This window comes from Lotus japonicus, chromosome 5 (assembly GCF_012489685.1).
Source record: "Lotus japonicus ecotype B-129 chromosome 5, LjGifu_v1.2".
Taxonomy (NCBI): Eukaryota; Viridiplantae; Streptophyta; class Magnoliopsida; order Fabales; family Fabaceae; genus Lotus; species Lotus japonicus.
Window position 1 is genome coordinate 53,692,340 of NC_080045.1, and position 15,785 is coordinate 53,708,124.

The 15,785-nt window shown below is 32.1% G+C and overlaps 2 protein-coding genes across 2 annotated transcripts; one reads left to right on the forward strand and one right to left on the reverse strand.

Moving 5' to 3' along the window:
• Positions 1–5,030: 5,030 nt before the first annotated feature.
• On the reverse strand, positions 5,031–6,264 carry LOC130719790 (uncharacterized). The gene is made up of 3 exons (XM_057570400.1): positions 6,057–6,264; positions 5,469–5,954; positions 5,031–5,050 (listed from the first exon to the last, which is right to left on the reverse strand). Exons 1-3 carry the CDS (start codon positions 6,262–6,264, stop codon positions 5,031–5,033), a joined length of 714 nt encoding a protein of 237 aa, XP_057426383.1.
• Positions 6,265–13,203: 6,939 nt separating this feature from the next.
• LOC130721136 (uncharacterized protein At2g29880-like) lies at positions 13,204–14,506 on the forward strand. The gene is made up of 2 exons (XM_057571874.1): positions 13,204–13,585; positions 13,679–14,506. Exons 1-2 carry the CDS (start codon positions 13,229–13,231, stop codon positions 14,219–14,221), a joined length of 900 nt encoding a protein of 299 aa, XP_057427857.1. The 5' UTR covers positions 13,204–13,228; the 3' UTR covers positions 14,222–14,506.
• The last annotated feature ends 1,279 nt before the right edge of the window (positions 14,507–15,785 follow it).

Sequence of the window (15,785 nt, forward strand, 5' to 3'; positions counted from 1 at the left end):
TGCGCATTTTTTCTTGAAGCATCTGATTGTTGATTGACTGATCAGTAGGAGGGAAAATACCTATGAAGGAAAATCAAGTTAGACATAGAATAAATATTTGTATCGTACGAACATTGTGAAAACTATTGTGATGAGCAAACAATAGAAATTGTTGTTACCTAAAGTTGGTAAAGTTGGGCAAGTTTTAGCAATTAGAGGCAATGGCCTCAATGGTTGAATTCTTTGAGATGCTATCAAATTATGATGCTGCTCACTAGCCGAGGTGATTTTTGATCCATGAACATGACCAAAAGAATAGCTTGTTGTACCTTGATCTACTTGTGAATCAAAGTAAGCAGAGTGTGAGCTAGGAAAAGGCTTTTGGCTCAATTCCAATAGTCGATTATCACATTCCAAGAGCTTCGCATAAGGTTGGTCAAGAACTCCCGGGGGAATTCAAGATAGTGCCTCCTGAATAGAAATAAATGTCAGTATTAATAAAAATGAGGGGTAAAAAAGACAATTAAATTGAGTGAGTGTCTAGTTTGTGAAAAGTATTTAATGCTTAGTAGTATAGTAAGCCATATGTATTTGTGAGCAAGTGCTAACATTTTTCAATAAAAAAAAAATGAAGAAAATTATGTATAATGAGGTAAGATACAAACCGGTATTGGGAAGCTTGACCCTGAGTGAAGTCTTGAGATTCCTTCCATGATGCACGGCTACTACGCATTCCAGGCTTTGGTTCAACTCTAATCTCATGATAGAATGATGGCACTTTATCTACCTGTGGGTTGAAATAATATTGTGATTAGATATTTAAAATAATTAATCTCAATTTATTAAATCATCATAAACACTCTTTGGTGCATATGGATTGGGAAGGGGAGGTCCAGGGATCGATTTCTGACGGGTGCAATTTATCTTCTCAATGTAAAAAAAACACTCTTTTATGTAATTTTTTTTTACAAAAAGTGATATATGTCATTTTCAACATTTTCTGAACATAAGTTCATATTTTTAAATTTGTTATACAAATATTTTTTTTTGAAATTTTAAGTATTTTCTATTCAAATTTAATAATACTCTTAACAAAGAAAATATGTACTTTTAATAGCAAACCCAACAGTTCTAGTGGATTCTTCTAGATATTTGGTTTATTTTCTCATTAATAAGTATCTCTTATATATTGCATGGACGCTCTTAAGATGTATACATATATTACTAAATAATAATAAAATTATGATATGATAGTATATTTCTGTAGTGAGTTTCATCATTAAAAAAGATGGTTCAATATATACTTTCACTCTAGGTATGAGATTAAACTAATCAAGCTTATAAAAATATACTTGATATTTTCTCAACATTTCAAATAATAGTATAGTTATTAGTTAATTTCATTATATTTTTTCTAAATAAATAGTTCCTACCAATAATATAATTTAACTCCATTTGTTGCTCTTCACAGACCTCTTTAAAACAGTAACACATTAATTAACACATACTAATTGTAACTATATTTTGCAATACAAAAAGAAGAAAAATACCTCAATTTCCAGAATTCCTGGTGAGTTTTGTCCAATAACAGCACGAATGGCTGAAATATTCTGCCATTCTATTTCAATCTTGTCCATTAAACCATTCTGTAAGATCTCCCACACCAGTTTTCGCCTAGCATAGTAACACTTTCCCATCAAGTCAGCCGCATATTTCCTCTCAACCTGCACATCATATTTGACAAGTAAGCATCTCTCAGTGGAGTGGAGGGTAATTTTTTTTTTAAATAGTTGAGAGTAATTTATTCTAAGAAAAAAAAGGTTAGGGTTTTCGAATTTTATATATATACCCCGATTAAATTTTGCAATTTTAATTGTTTTGCTTAAAATCTCAAGCCAAAATTGCTAAACTCAGCGGAAAAAAAAGTAATTTAAAATCACTAAATCTTAGACACAAAATCTTTTATCATGAAGAAACAAGACATTAAGAAATTATTCATAAAAATTATAATTATTGATACAAGCCTATTTCTTTCTCTTTGGAATCTTTAGGGCTATACTGGCCAATTATCCAAGATTCTTTATAATTAGGATATCAAAGTACTCGTTGAAATTAATTTGTCTCTTGCTATGTGAAAAAAAGATACACATCGCTATTAATTTCTTATGAATGCAAAGAAAAATTCAATCCACACAGTAAATTACTCACTTTAATATATCTTAATTACTATACCAAACAAAAATTGATGTACCTTGAAAGAACCAATCTTGAGCTTATTCATTACAAAATGCGCAGCCTTGACTCCTTGGATGCTTGGAGCCATTGTTACAGCAGTAACAAAGAACTCAAGTTTTGATTTAAACCAATTGGGGTAAGAAACACTTTGGAAAGAGGAAGTTCTAATCGTTAAGCGTCTATAAGGGTTTTCTCATGTGTAAACTCCAGTTAGTTAAGCACCATTATATATTTATACGGTTATACCACACTCCAGTTAGTTAAGCACCATTAGATATTTATACTACGCTCTGGACTTTTTTTATAGGAAATAATAATAAGTGGAGGAAAATTTAGTTATTAAAACTTGATTAGCTAGCCATTTATATATATAAATATCCATATTTTAGGTTAAAAAATTAATTGTTTCGGGAAGGTTTTCTTTACTCTATCCGTATCCACCCTAATCAATTGTTTCGATCCCTTGCGAAACAAGTTATTATTATTTTTTTATTTTATTGCTGAAATCCTATTTTGTAGGTACTTCTTTCGTGGATTTTTTTTCCTCCACTTTTTCAATATTGTTAGAATCAGGATCCTTAGGGGGTAAAAGATCGTAAATCTTAGGATCAGGATCAAACCGTAGATCCTTTAAGATCCTAATAAGTATGCAGATATATATACTTCATAAACTACACACACATAAAAACTCACATACATAAGAAAAATAACTCATGCTTTATATAAAAAATTATACACAATGACATAATTAATTAATGGCTTAAATACTCTGTAGGTCCCTGAAATTGTACCCCGTATCAAAATAAGTCCCTGAAATTTTTTTTCCGATTCCGGGTCCCTAGAAAAATTTGTTTGATCAAAATAAGTCCCTACGCCGGAGAAGACAATGGTTGCCTCCTCATTGTTTCCACAAACCATGAAATAACATATTTAAAACACTCCTAGACCTTCATATATCTGATCTAGGCGAAGAAATCGCAAGAAACAAAGCTAAAACGAAGAAACCGAGAAGCTCCATAAATTCCGGCGAGAAGAAATCAACTTGCGACTGGCCTTTTCTCTTCAACTGTGACGACCCAGCCCACGAGACCACCACCACTGAGTTCCTGAGGACGAGACGAAGCCGGCCCAACACCCTGGTCGTAGCGCCGCCATGACCGCCGTTGTCAACCACCGTCTTCTCCGGCGTAGGGACTTATTCTGATTAAAAAAACAATTCCAGGGATTCGGAATCGGAAAAAAAAATTTCAGGGACTTATTTTGATACGGGGTACAATTTCAGGCACCCCTAGAGTATTTAAGCCCTTAATTAATTCATAATAGAAGAATCATAATCCAATGTGCATGTTCACTGTATTGGTTCAATGTTACGAGACTTAGGTAAAGTTAGGGATTGTCGTTTAGCGATTATCACTTTTATTTATTTTGATTAAAAAACCTTATCACTACATGAGTTTTGGATGAAATTTGACTTTTTTTTGAAATTCTGAAATGGGACGTGGAAATAGAATAAAAAATAGAAAAGTATAAGTGTGAAACACCCTATCTTCAGGATCGCAAGATCGGGATCCGAAGGATCCTTGCTTCGCGGATCGGGATCCTTGTGAGATCCAATCCATTCTCTGATCCTGCAATAGATATCCAGATCAGGATTTTAACAACACTACACGTTTCTCTATCTCTTCTAACACCAATTAAATTCTAGTTTTAAAAAAATTAATTCTGACTTCTTGCCAAGGCTGTTGGTTTAAAAAATATATTATTTATAAAATTTATCATATACAAATATAAAAAGCTTTCTAAAAAAATTTAAAAAATATTATTAAAATTTTAGTTTTTTTTTAAACAACAAAACAGAAAGCTAAACTAGAACATCCCTGCAAAGCAGGGGAACAATATTCGCTGGAGGGAGCTTCCAAACTTGTCACCCACACCTCACTCTAGTCCCATATTTCGCCAAAGCATCTGCCACCATATTTTGCTCTCGCGCAATATATTTCACAGTCACTTGCCAATCGCGACGGAGCAACTAGTTTATAGATATATTAGCAATAAATTAATTTATTAAAAACTGCTAATAGTTAATAAAATGAATAATTTCTCTCGTGGTTAATATGGTTAAATACATAATAATATTCTAACAAAAATACATTTATGATAACATTTATATGCATAATATTTTATTATTTTATTATTATTATATTACTAACATATGTCTAATGTAGACTAATAAAATGAGATAAATTGCGTTTTTGTTTCAGATTTCAGATTTTTTAGAGTTTTTAAGTTGAAGGCAATTTTATTGGATATAATTTTCTAAAATATCACTTTGGATTATTGGAAGGATAAATTGCACCATTCAAGAATTTATCATTTGACCTTCCTCCTCCAACTCATATGTGCCCAAACTCTTACCACTTAAGCTATAATTTGACGACTATCACTTGATGAATGAGCAAGATTAGATATGTAAATTTAACACGTATTTACACCAACAATGCACATCCATCAAACTCATTCCGATTTAGTATAAACACTAGTGTTTTTACCCGTGCGCTGCACGGCGAAAGACGATTCTAAATTTCTTACGTTGTTAACATGATCGTTTTGAAAATGGAATTTAAATATTAATACATGAAATTGATCCGATTAGCTGCCATAAAATGAGAATACAATTTAACCTAAATTGAAAACGTTTCCACAACAATCAAATCTCAATTGAAACCAACAAAAGCTGAAAATTACAGCAATATAATTCAGCAACAAAAAGAAAAAGAGGTTCCTTATGCATCCACTTGTTGCTTGTTGTCCCATGATCACTTCAAATATATTGAATCTGCAACAATTTGAAAAATGATTTAAATAAGACAAAAAAGAATACAGCAGGTTAATTACAATGTGCATGATACAAAGAAGTATTAAATCTAAGATAGATAATCTAACCATTCATATGTTATGGAAAACTTCTTCATACACGACATTCCGAGTGCAATTAGATACTACTTTTTTTTCATCCACTATAAGTATCTTCAACCCTTTTCTAGATTTAACTCTCGATAAAGCTACATATAGTTGATCGTGCGTAAACACATGCCTAGGAAGATATAATACAACATGGGATAATGATTGGCCTTGGCTCTTATTTATAGTCATAGCAAAACACATAGTTATAGGGAACTGCCTTCTTGAGAATTTGAATGGAAGGTCAGTGTCAGAAGGAGTTAAGCTAAGTCTAGGAATATAAACCGGTTTACCTGTTTTTGTACCGGAAAGAGCTATATAGGGTGTCAAAGCAGTCACTATCAATCTAGTTCCATTACACAATCCAGCAGACTGATCAATGTTTCGAATCAGCATGATAGGAACCCCAACTTTCAGAACAATTATGTGGTTGGGAATACCAGAGCATTTAACATCATTTAGGAATTTTGAAGTGAACCATTCTACATCTATTTCAGAATCTTTATCTGACCTACATGGAGTATCGTAACTCAAATATTTTGTTACCTCCACAGGAATCATTGACATCATGAAGTTATTTACCTCTTCAACTCTTTCAAGAGTAGGTGCGAGGAGTGCTCTTTGTTCAAAATATGCATGGTTTTCCAAATTATCAACAACATTGTGATATGCAAAATATACTAACTCAAGTAAAGGATTATCAGACTCTCTTACCAACAAATCAGAGGGAATCTCTATAATAGAATCATCCTCATCGATTGGCTTAACTGTCTCATCGCCTACTTGAAGAAGTCAATCTGCAAATTCTTTAACTTCCAAGGATGAAGAAGAGGACGTAGCTTGTTGTAATCTCATGTTGGTAGTTAACTTCATTACTTTACAATGATTCCATAGGTATGAAGAATTCACAGCAAAAGAAACGATGTCAGATCTACTTCCTTTAAAAATGACTGGAAGAATCTGCCTGATGTCTCCACCCAAAACAACTACTTTTTCACAAAACAGTTTATCATGACCCAAAGTTGCTTGAGTCTTCATAATGTCATTTAAAGTTATGTCTAGAGCTTCAAAACAGTGCTTGTTCAGCATTGAGGCTTCATCCTAAATAATCAGAATTGCCTTTGAAGCATCTCAGCTTTAGAAGAACCTTGACGGACATTACATGTTGATAATTCATGGATTGAAATAGGAGTAGAGAATCTAGAGTGAGCAGTTCTACCTCCAGGTAATAATAATGAACCTTGTCCTAAACCTAGTATTTTTGCATGTGCACTGCACAGTGAAGTTTACTATTGTATTTGATACATTAATAAATACTTTGATCATAAATAATTGAAGATAATACACATAAAAAAACAATCATAATAAAGATGTAGATATTAAAAAATAACATAAATTCGGACACTTAATTATAGTGTTTTGTACCCATACACCAATTTAACCAATATAAATATTTCAAAAAAAAACAAAATAATTAGCCAAAGTCTTCAATTCTGCACATGGGGCGTATAAATGATTTTTGCCCTGAAAATATAAATTCATATATTTAGGTCTATTATATTGGGGACTTGCCAAGTGAAATCAAAATACATAAATATTCATGTAGAATGTTCTTGAACTTATTTTAAAATTATGAACTGAGCACTTAATTTTTTTTTGAAAATTACCTTTTCTATTAGCTTTAACATGAAATTGTTTTCATGTAGAATGTTCTTAACCGTGCACAGTGGAATTTGATCTTAATATTCAGGTATGAAGCAATACAATGACTCATAACAAAATTGATATACTAAAATTGATATTTGCCGATATTTTTAGCTACTACCATTAAGAGACTAACAAAAATGAGCACTCGACAAAAAAAACCACAACGAATATCACACAACCGACAAAATTTCACACAACTTTTATTAAAATTTATTTGTATATTAATTTTTATGTGGAAGAATTTTCATTCAAAAAATTCCTTCCGTGGGAGCTATCAACCTTGTAATTTAAATATAAATAATATACATTGTATATGTATTGACTTGTTCCAAATTTGCATTTAAAAAAAAGGTCTTATAATCTTTGCACGACATATTTTCATCATCAAATTATCATACATATATATAATTATAAAAATATGAAAAGGTATTAAAACAGTATTAGAATTTAATTTTCAATTAATTTTGACATGAAATTATTTTCATGTAAAATATTCCTCCCGTGAGAATTTTTTACCAGGTAATTCAAACATAATTTTTTTTGACAATATATATATATATATTAATTAATTAATTAATACTTTATAATCTTTATATATATATATACTCTTAAATTATTAAAAATAATAAATATAAAAATTGAGTAATTTCTTGTAAATATTAGCTCAAAAAAACTATACTCTTGAAGAAATACAAATTTTACATGTCCAACCACAATTGATCCACAACTCACACGGAAAAGAAAGCCAAAACATGACCAAAATAACTTCTGATGGATATGGGCAAGTCTAATTTGAGTGTAATAAAATCTTCAATTATGAACAAAATTCGTATAAATAATTTTTGCCTCAAAGATGTAAATACATATATTTAAATGTATTAGGTTCAGGACTTACAAAGTGAAACTAAAATACATATATATATATATATATATTATATATATATAATTGCTCGGAAATTTATTTCAAAATTAGAAACAGTGCACTTAAATTATTTGAAAATTAGTTTTTCTATTAGCGTAACACGAAAGGGTTTTTAAGTAGAATGTTTTTACCGTGCACAGTGGATTTTGCTCTTATAATTTAGGCATGTATCATGCAAGAAGTGAAACTTGAAAGCCGTGCCAGTTCCCAATGAATATTATGCATAGTGGAAGCATTAATAGTCCATGGTAAATAAAAATATTCTGAACTTCAAATTCAAAATTTCTAAAGAGAGAAGAAGAAAGAACAACTTGGTGCAGATTTAATGAGGAAGATAGTGAGAAATAAAACGAAAGAGATGATAGGAGAGTTATGAAATACTACTTGAAAACACGTCCAGATGAAGCCTGTTTCAAAACAACTCACTTTGGGAAGTAGATGGAATATTTGTGGGGAAAATGAAACATTAATACACAACTTATGGAAAAACCCAACCCACTTCCTAATCATTATTTTGATGTTTGGGCTGCATCAAAAATAAGTGGGAACATTAAAATTGATTATTTTAAAAGAAGGGTAATTAGAATTTAAAAAGTGTTAAACCCCAAATGTTATCAAGTTTGCATTTTGCCCACGAATAATAGACAGAGAAAACGTTCATAGGTTTAGTTTTTTAAAATATTAAATAATATTCAATTTTTTAATAATTGAATTATAAATAAATTTATTGTTTTATTGATATTATTCAATAATATTTTTATAACGAGAATGATTCAAATATTTTATTAGTCAACCTAAATTTTTAAAGGGAATTGGATGACACAGTAGGGTCCTTTCAACTTAGAATTTAAAAAACTCAAATATTGGGTAAGAATTATTTGGATGGGAAAGAGATCAATAAATACAGTTTTACAACTTAATTTATGGTTCATGATCTTACACCAAAACACCAAATACAATTAAACATCCACAAAATAAGAAATACATGTATTTCTTGTATTGGTTCCAGGAAGATGGTGAGAGAAAAAACAAAAGGGAGAATAGGAGATTGTAAATTAAAAAAAAAAATCTTAAAGCAAGGAATGACTAAACAAATAATAAGCCAGAGAAATTTGAGCGGCATTTTCAAGATCACTTAAAAGAGGAGATTAATTTATAAAACTGAATCTTTTTTCACAGATCCATCACTACTCCCGGCATCTAGTAGCACTAAACATGCTTGAGGCAAATCGGAAACCCCCTGAAAAACACATATAATCAAACTTTTAGTTAAGCGAATTTAGAACAATTAAAGCTTTGAATTTTAACTACAACTTTCCATGACTCTTATCATCAATAGCAGAAAGACGGAAATGCTTCTAATATTTATTTCCTTGGAGCCATAACTTCTTTGATAACTGCTTATCTACAACTATGATCTATCAATTCTTTTTAATCCTTGTACCTGCATCGGAGGAAGCATTAACACCAAGACGACAAACAAAAGCATTAACACCAAGACGACAAACAAAACGGAGAATGTGAAAAACTTCATATAGGCAAAATCTCAATTTGCATCCAATTAACATCGACATGCAAAATAATCAAGAACAGAAAACACAACGACAATAGAAACCCATAACTCAAGATTTCAAACAGTTTCGTTCAATTAGAGACAATGATAACTGAAATATCAGCCTCACAGAATAGCCATCCATAACTTCCTATGTGATCAAGAAAAATGAAGTTCAATCATGGTGCAGTAGAACATAATCATTTGAATGGCTAATCATACCTGAAATTCAACCAAGAAGAAGTGTGAACGCACACCGGAGAGAACCAATCCAAAAGTAATGTTGAAGGTTCCTTCAACTTTATTGAATGCATTGTATAATACAGAAAATTTGAACCACTCTCAATCACTGATATTATATTGTCTTTGATGTTTAAATTAGATCACTGAAAATGAGAAAAAAAATTGCTACAGCATATAGAATAGAATTGAAATTCATGACACAGACCTGTCACTATCTCTAGCTTCATTATTGGAAAAATAAGGTATGAATAGCTTGATGAGCACATTATTAGCAAAATATTATGGGTGTAAAATACACAATGGTCCACCAAGCTAAGATCGTATCCAAGAGTGTCTTAAAAAAATCTTCAAGTTGATTGAATGTGTCTGACAAAAACATTGATCAAGGAAAAACGTATATAGGTGATAAAAGATATATGAAATTAGAGCAAAAAAGACTTGAATTGCAGATATGAGAGTGTAAAAAATATAACTTTTGATTAAGCATGTGTGATCAGTATAGTTAAGACTCAAGACCTCATTTTTTGATCTTTAAGCAACATGCTGAAAAATTTAACACCAACATTGAAATTGAAACTGACCAAAACTGAAATATAGTTTGACAAAGTAATTAAGTTAATTCAATTCTTATCTAATGCACGCATGGTCTGGTAATTCAAGATATCGAGTTTCCTCCATGCCTTGAATTTCTCACTTCCACTTTCAGCTGTTCCACAATATTCTCATGCTCCCATTCAAAATCATCCTCATCTTGCTCATCAGGTTCTGATACATCACCAAAACCATGCACATTCAAAGACTTAAAACGCTTCATGCCAGGCTCCATTTCAATATACTCATCTTCAAAATAAACACCATGAACTCCAAATTCTGAAAATTTTCTATCACATGAAGATTGATTTTCATCCATGTCCTCTGGTCTTTCCTCTCTCATAATAAGCTTCAGAATCATCAATTTTGTCACTGTTGCCCAAGATTAGACCACTTTTCATCAGATGATTTTGACTCTGAATCAGATGTCACTGAGTTTTCATTGAAAAGGAAATAATCTTCATCTGATGAATCAGTTTCACCAAAAGCTTCATTCAGAAAGTGAAGTGGAATAGTGGTAGTAGGGGTGAAAAGTGCTCTTGAACAGATTCATCTTCTTCTTCTTGAGCTGCTACACTGTCTTTCTCTGAATCAAGCTCTGAAATGAGTAAAAAATCAGTTCACCAATCTGTGAGAATAAAACCAGTTCACCAATCTGTGAGAATAAAGATTATTTCATCAGTTCCCTATAATTCTTCCAAATATTTCTTCCATTTTACATAAACATATGGGAGAAGAAAAGTCAGGTCTCCCTTCTCATATGATGAAATTAGTAAGACAGACAATAAAGAAGAAAACACATGCTTACATCAAGGGAACCTTTTGCTATGACAGGGAAAAAAAAAGGGAACACTGCCAAATTAAGATGAAGGAACAAAAGCAAATAAAAAAAATAACAATCCAACTAACTCTAAGGGCCCGTTTGGTGGACAGGATAGGATAGGATATGATATGATACTTATCCTATCCTGTTTTAATCCAGTGTTTGGTGGCCCAATAGGATATGATAGCTTATCCTTTTATCCTATCATATCCTACCTCTTTAGTTATTTTTTTTATCCTAGGGGGGACACAGGATAGAAACCGAACGGATAGGATAAGAATTTTTTTTACGTTCTTCTCCTCATATCTTTCACGCGTTCAACTTCTGCAAGCCCTAGTCTCCTTCCTCCTTCATTCTTCTCGTGCGTTCCAGTGCTGCCGGCGTTCTTCTTCTGCTTCCAGTGCTGCCGGCCGCGTTCATCGCCGGAACCTTCGTTGCAGATATGTCTCCTAACTCCTCTCCTATGTCGTTCTTCTTCTTCTTCTCCTCTTTATATATCCTGTTTTCACAGAAAGGGGAAAACGTTTTCTTCCTCTCATCTTTCGTTTTCCTCTTTCACCTATGCTTTCTTCCATTGGATTTGTTATCTTTTTTTCCTTCATTTTCTTCTATCATATTTGCCCTAATTTATTGTAACTGATCTGGTTGTTCAATTCATTGTTTACTTATCTGTGTTTGTTTCCATGTTTAATCAATTGATATATGGTACCGTGTTTTCCCTATTTTGTTGATGTTGTCATATCAATTTTTCCCTCTTTGTTTCAGATACAATACGGGCATGTTTGTGTTGCAATTTTATTCAATTTGCTGCAATTTTGAATTGATCTAGGCTACCAGATTAAATATATATGTCATATTTATTTTTTCCCCTTATTTCCTTTACCATTGAAGACACAGAAGTTAGGGGAGTGGGGTTGATTTTCCCACAAACTTCATATTAGACAGGACGCGGACTCATCGGGGTGACATTGTTGATGATTTTTCAGAGCAGCATGGAACCAGCCTCCATGTGCGCCAGAAAAACTGCATAAAGAACCTGCCACTACAGAGATTAAATTCCTTCCAATTTGCCTTACCATGACATAAATTGAACTCTCTATTTTTCCATTGGAAATTACACGAGCACATATGAGCCAATTTTGTAGCTTTAGTCCAAATCATTGATTTAGAGTCCAAACATGAAGGGAAACTTTGGATGTTCTGCTGCACCTTAATTTGAGTAGCTTAGACTACCTACTTACCTAGTATAAACAGAGAAATAGAGAAAGGTTTATAGAAAGCCATTTGGTGAACCAATTCAGAATTTTAGGTATTAAATGAGAAGTATAATGTAAGCAAACTGGACAAGAAATTAAAACAAAGGATGTCTTTAGAAAGGAAGAAGAATTAGTGGAAGCTACATTTTCCCTATTTGTTTCAGATTGATTTGGACATGTTTATATTTTTCCTAATTCTGCTTTTTATTTTCTTGGGTCTATGGAACCATAAATTTCATATTAATAGTTTGCTATGTTTATACTTGTCATAATTGTGTATTGATAACAGGGGTAAATATGAATCAAAAGCAGCGTCGAATGTTAACATATTTAATTATGGAAACTACGTTCTACCATATGGTGGGGGTTTGTTTTGGCATTGCAATGGCAGTTAGCTCTTCTGCACAATGGTTTTATGAAAATAGTTGTCTTAGGCAACTACCTATAAGTGGAGAAGGTTTAAGAGGAGAGTTATTACAGAGATTGATCAATCGAGATGATGTGACATGTATTGATCAACTTCGTATGGATATTAGGTCTTTTAATTTGTTATGTGATCTCCTTCGTAATGAGGATGTAGCACATAATGATCCTATTAGTACAATTGAGACAACTGAGGAGTGGTCTGCCTGGAGAGAAAATTTAGCTACACAGATGTGGAATGAATGGGTTGCTACTAGAAATATGAATTAGGACATCTGTTTATTTGTTTGTATTTATTGCACTACATTATGAAATTTGGGCCATTGTGTACCTTTGTCTATTATTTTTTTGGAAATTTGGTTATGTATTTGGTTTGTGTACTTTGATAATGAACTATGACATCTGTTTATTTGTTTGTATTTATTGCACTACATTATGAAATTTGGGCCATTGTGTTTGCATATGACATATTCATGCCTTATGTCTTAATTATTTTTTTGAAATATGTTGAATAAAAATTTGAGTATCTCATAGGAATGGACTCTGAAAGCAGCATCCAGCAAAACAACAAGAGAAAGAGAGATCGTAGACAATGGTCTAATGATGAGGATGAAGCATTATTAGACATATTGATTGAAGCTGTTAACCAAGGTCAAAAGTATGAAAATGGACAATTCAAAGGAAATACTTTGAAAGCAGCTGAGGCTAAATTAGAGAAGAAGTTTCCTGGATGTGGTATTAAGGTGAAACCACATATTGAATCTGCAATGAAGAGGCTCAAGGGAGTTTATAATGTTGTTTATGATATGCTGAATCAAAGTGGATTTGGTTGGGATGATGAGAAGAAGATGATTAAGGTGGATAGTGAAGATGTCTGGAATGAGTATATAAAGGTTTGTGTTTCTAATTTTTCCTCACTAATGAATTCTTTTCTTTGACAATATATTTGTGATAAATTAAATTATTTTCATTTTGTGTTGTTTTAGAGTCATCCAAATGCAAAAGATTATAGGAATGCACGAATTCCACTCCTTGAAAAGCTTGCTTATGCCTTTGGAAAAGACCGTGCTACTGGAAAATTAGCTTATTCACCTGCAGATGTTGTTGAGGAATTGGATAAAGAAGAGGAAGAACAAGCTCATCATGATGATGTTAGAGTGGAGATGACCCCGACATCATCTGTTAATAAATCACAATGCAGAAAAGATGACCTTGTGGAAAGTCAATCAAGGAAAAAAAACAGAGGAGCAAATCTGATTGCTAATAGTATATCTGAATTAGGAAACACTCTTGGGAAATGGCTTGAATTAAGTGCTGAAAGATTGGCTGAGGCTAGTAATAGCCTCAAAGTTGATAAAGACATGTTTGATGATTCCAGGGGCGTCATGGATGAGCTGCTGAAAATGGGTTTAACAGATCAAGAGCGTTATGCAGCTGGAGATAAAATAATGTCTATGCCTCATCGTGTGCACATGTTTTGGGCTTGTCATGGAGAGGATCGTCTCAAGTTTGTGAAATCATTGATATAATTGCTTTGGAGAATGACATATTGTTAGACAATGTTTATGTTATTTTGCTTTGTTTATGTTGGCTTCTCTACTACATTCGGATAGTTCACCATTTTGTTGGATGTTTATGTTATTTGGCTTTGTGATGTTATTTCTAGGGTGGAGATGACATTGCTCCTCTATTACATTCGGATAATACACCATTTTGTTGGGCGGTGTTTATGCTATGTTACTTTATTTTGATGGAGGATGTTTATGATATTTATGTTATTTATAAGAAGCACATGATTCAACTTATCTATTATATTTTCACTATTTTTGGTATCCTTATTTAATACCCATGGTTTTTCAAGTTTGGATGTGCCTTGGGGTGCTGATAATGCTGTCTCAAATTATGGTTTGAACTTATCTATTTTGGTCTTTATTATTAGTGAGCAACTTCATTAGGACTAGTTTATAATATTTGTGGCTCTTGTTTTTGTATGTAGGTTATAATCTTTGTTAGTCACTTGAGAGAGTTTTTGCCTATGCTACTATTTAATCAAACATTTCTTTTGTTTTTTCGAAAAAATAAAACAAAAGTGTCCTTTATGAAAATAATTAAAAAATAATAAAATTATTTATATCATACAACTAATTAAAAACTATTTTTATTGATATAATTTTAGATATTAATTTTAAATACTGTGTAAAATATAATTTTGGAAAAATATACATTTAATTTACACTAAAGGGTAATTCTGTCAATTGAGTATAATATTTATCATATCCTGTTGTTATCCAGTCCACCTCAAACACAGGATAGGATATAGGTATATCCTATCTGGTGCACACCAAACGCTTGACAGGATAACAATCTATCCTGCTCTTATCATATCCTGTTGATATCCTGCTTTCCTATCATATCCTATCCTATCTTATCCTGGCCACCAAACGGGCCCTAAGTCTCAGCAGAGTATGTGCATGACACTAATAAAATGGACTCACAGCCATTATCATAAAAAAATAGTTATTTAAATCTATTTGAAAAAGTAATGTGAATAAGCTAAATGAACATAGAAATAGAAACAAAAATAATAAAGAGAACTAACTGTGACTGACAGTAAATGGAAATACAGCAAGAAGCAGATTGGCAGAGGTTGTTAACCAATGAATCAGACAGAGGAAGCAGATTATCATGAGCCTTAACTGCAGCTTAGATCCTTTATCATAATTCATTCCGAATCTCTTTTGCATCTAGATTAATTTAACATAACATGTTATGAGTTTAGATAGGAAGCACCTCCAGCCAAACAACATGCATTGATTCACCTTAAAACTAAAAACCACTGGAGTTAAAATTAGAATTATAATATAGTCATATTAAGAACTCACTTGAAGTTCAATTATAAAAGAGAAGACTCTCTTTTCTAACGCTACCTACATACATAGGCACCCAAAGATTAAATCAGGAAAGAGAAGCAAGCATAAGAGGAAAATGAAACATATAGACGGAAGAAAAACATGAAGTTCAAGAATGTATATACAGGAAGAATTCATCTCCTCCTTCCTGCAGATATTCACATGCAACAAATCATGGATATCC

Coding starts and splice junctions, on each gene's coding strand:
- LOC130719790 (XM_057570400.1), bottom strand. CDS start 6,264: ATGCTGAACAAGCACTGTTTTGAAGCTCTAGACATAACTTTAAATGAC. Junction 5,955..6,056: donor TTCATACCTATGGAATCATT/GTAAAGTAATGA, acceptor TTCTTCAAGTAG/GCGATGAGACAGTTAAGCCA. Junction 5,051..5,468: donor TCTTTCCGGTACAAAAACAG/GTAAACCGGTTT, acceptor AAATTGTTGCAG/ATTCAATATATTTGAAGTGA.
- LOC130721136 (XM_057571874.1), top strand. CDS start 13,229: ATGGACTCTGAAAGCAGCATCCAGCAAAACAACAAGAGAAAGAGAGAT. Junction 13,586..13,678: donor TCTGGAATGAGTATATAAAG/GTTTGTGTTTCT, acceptor GTGTTGTTTTAG/AGTCATCCAAATGCAAAAGA.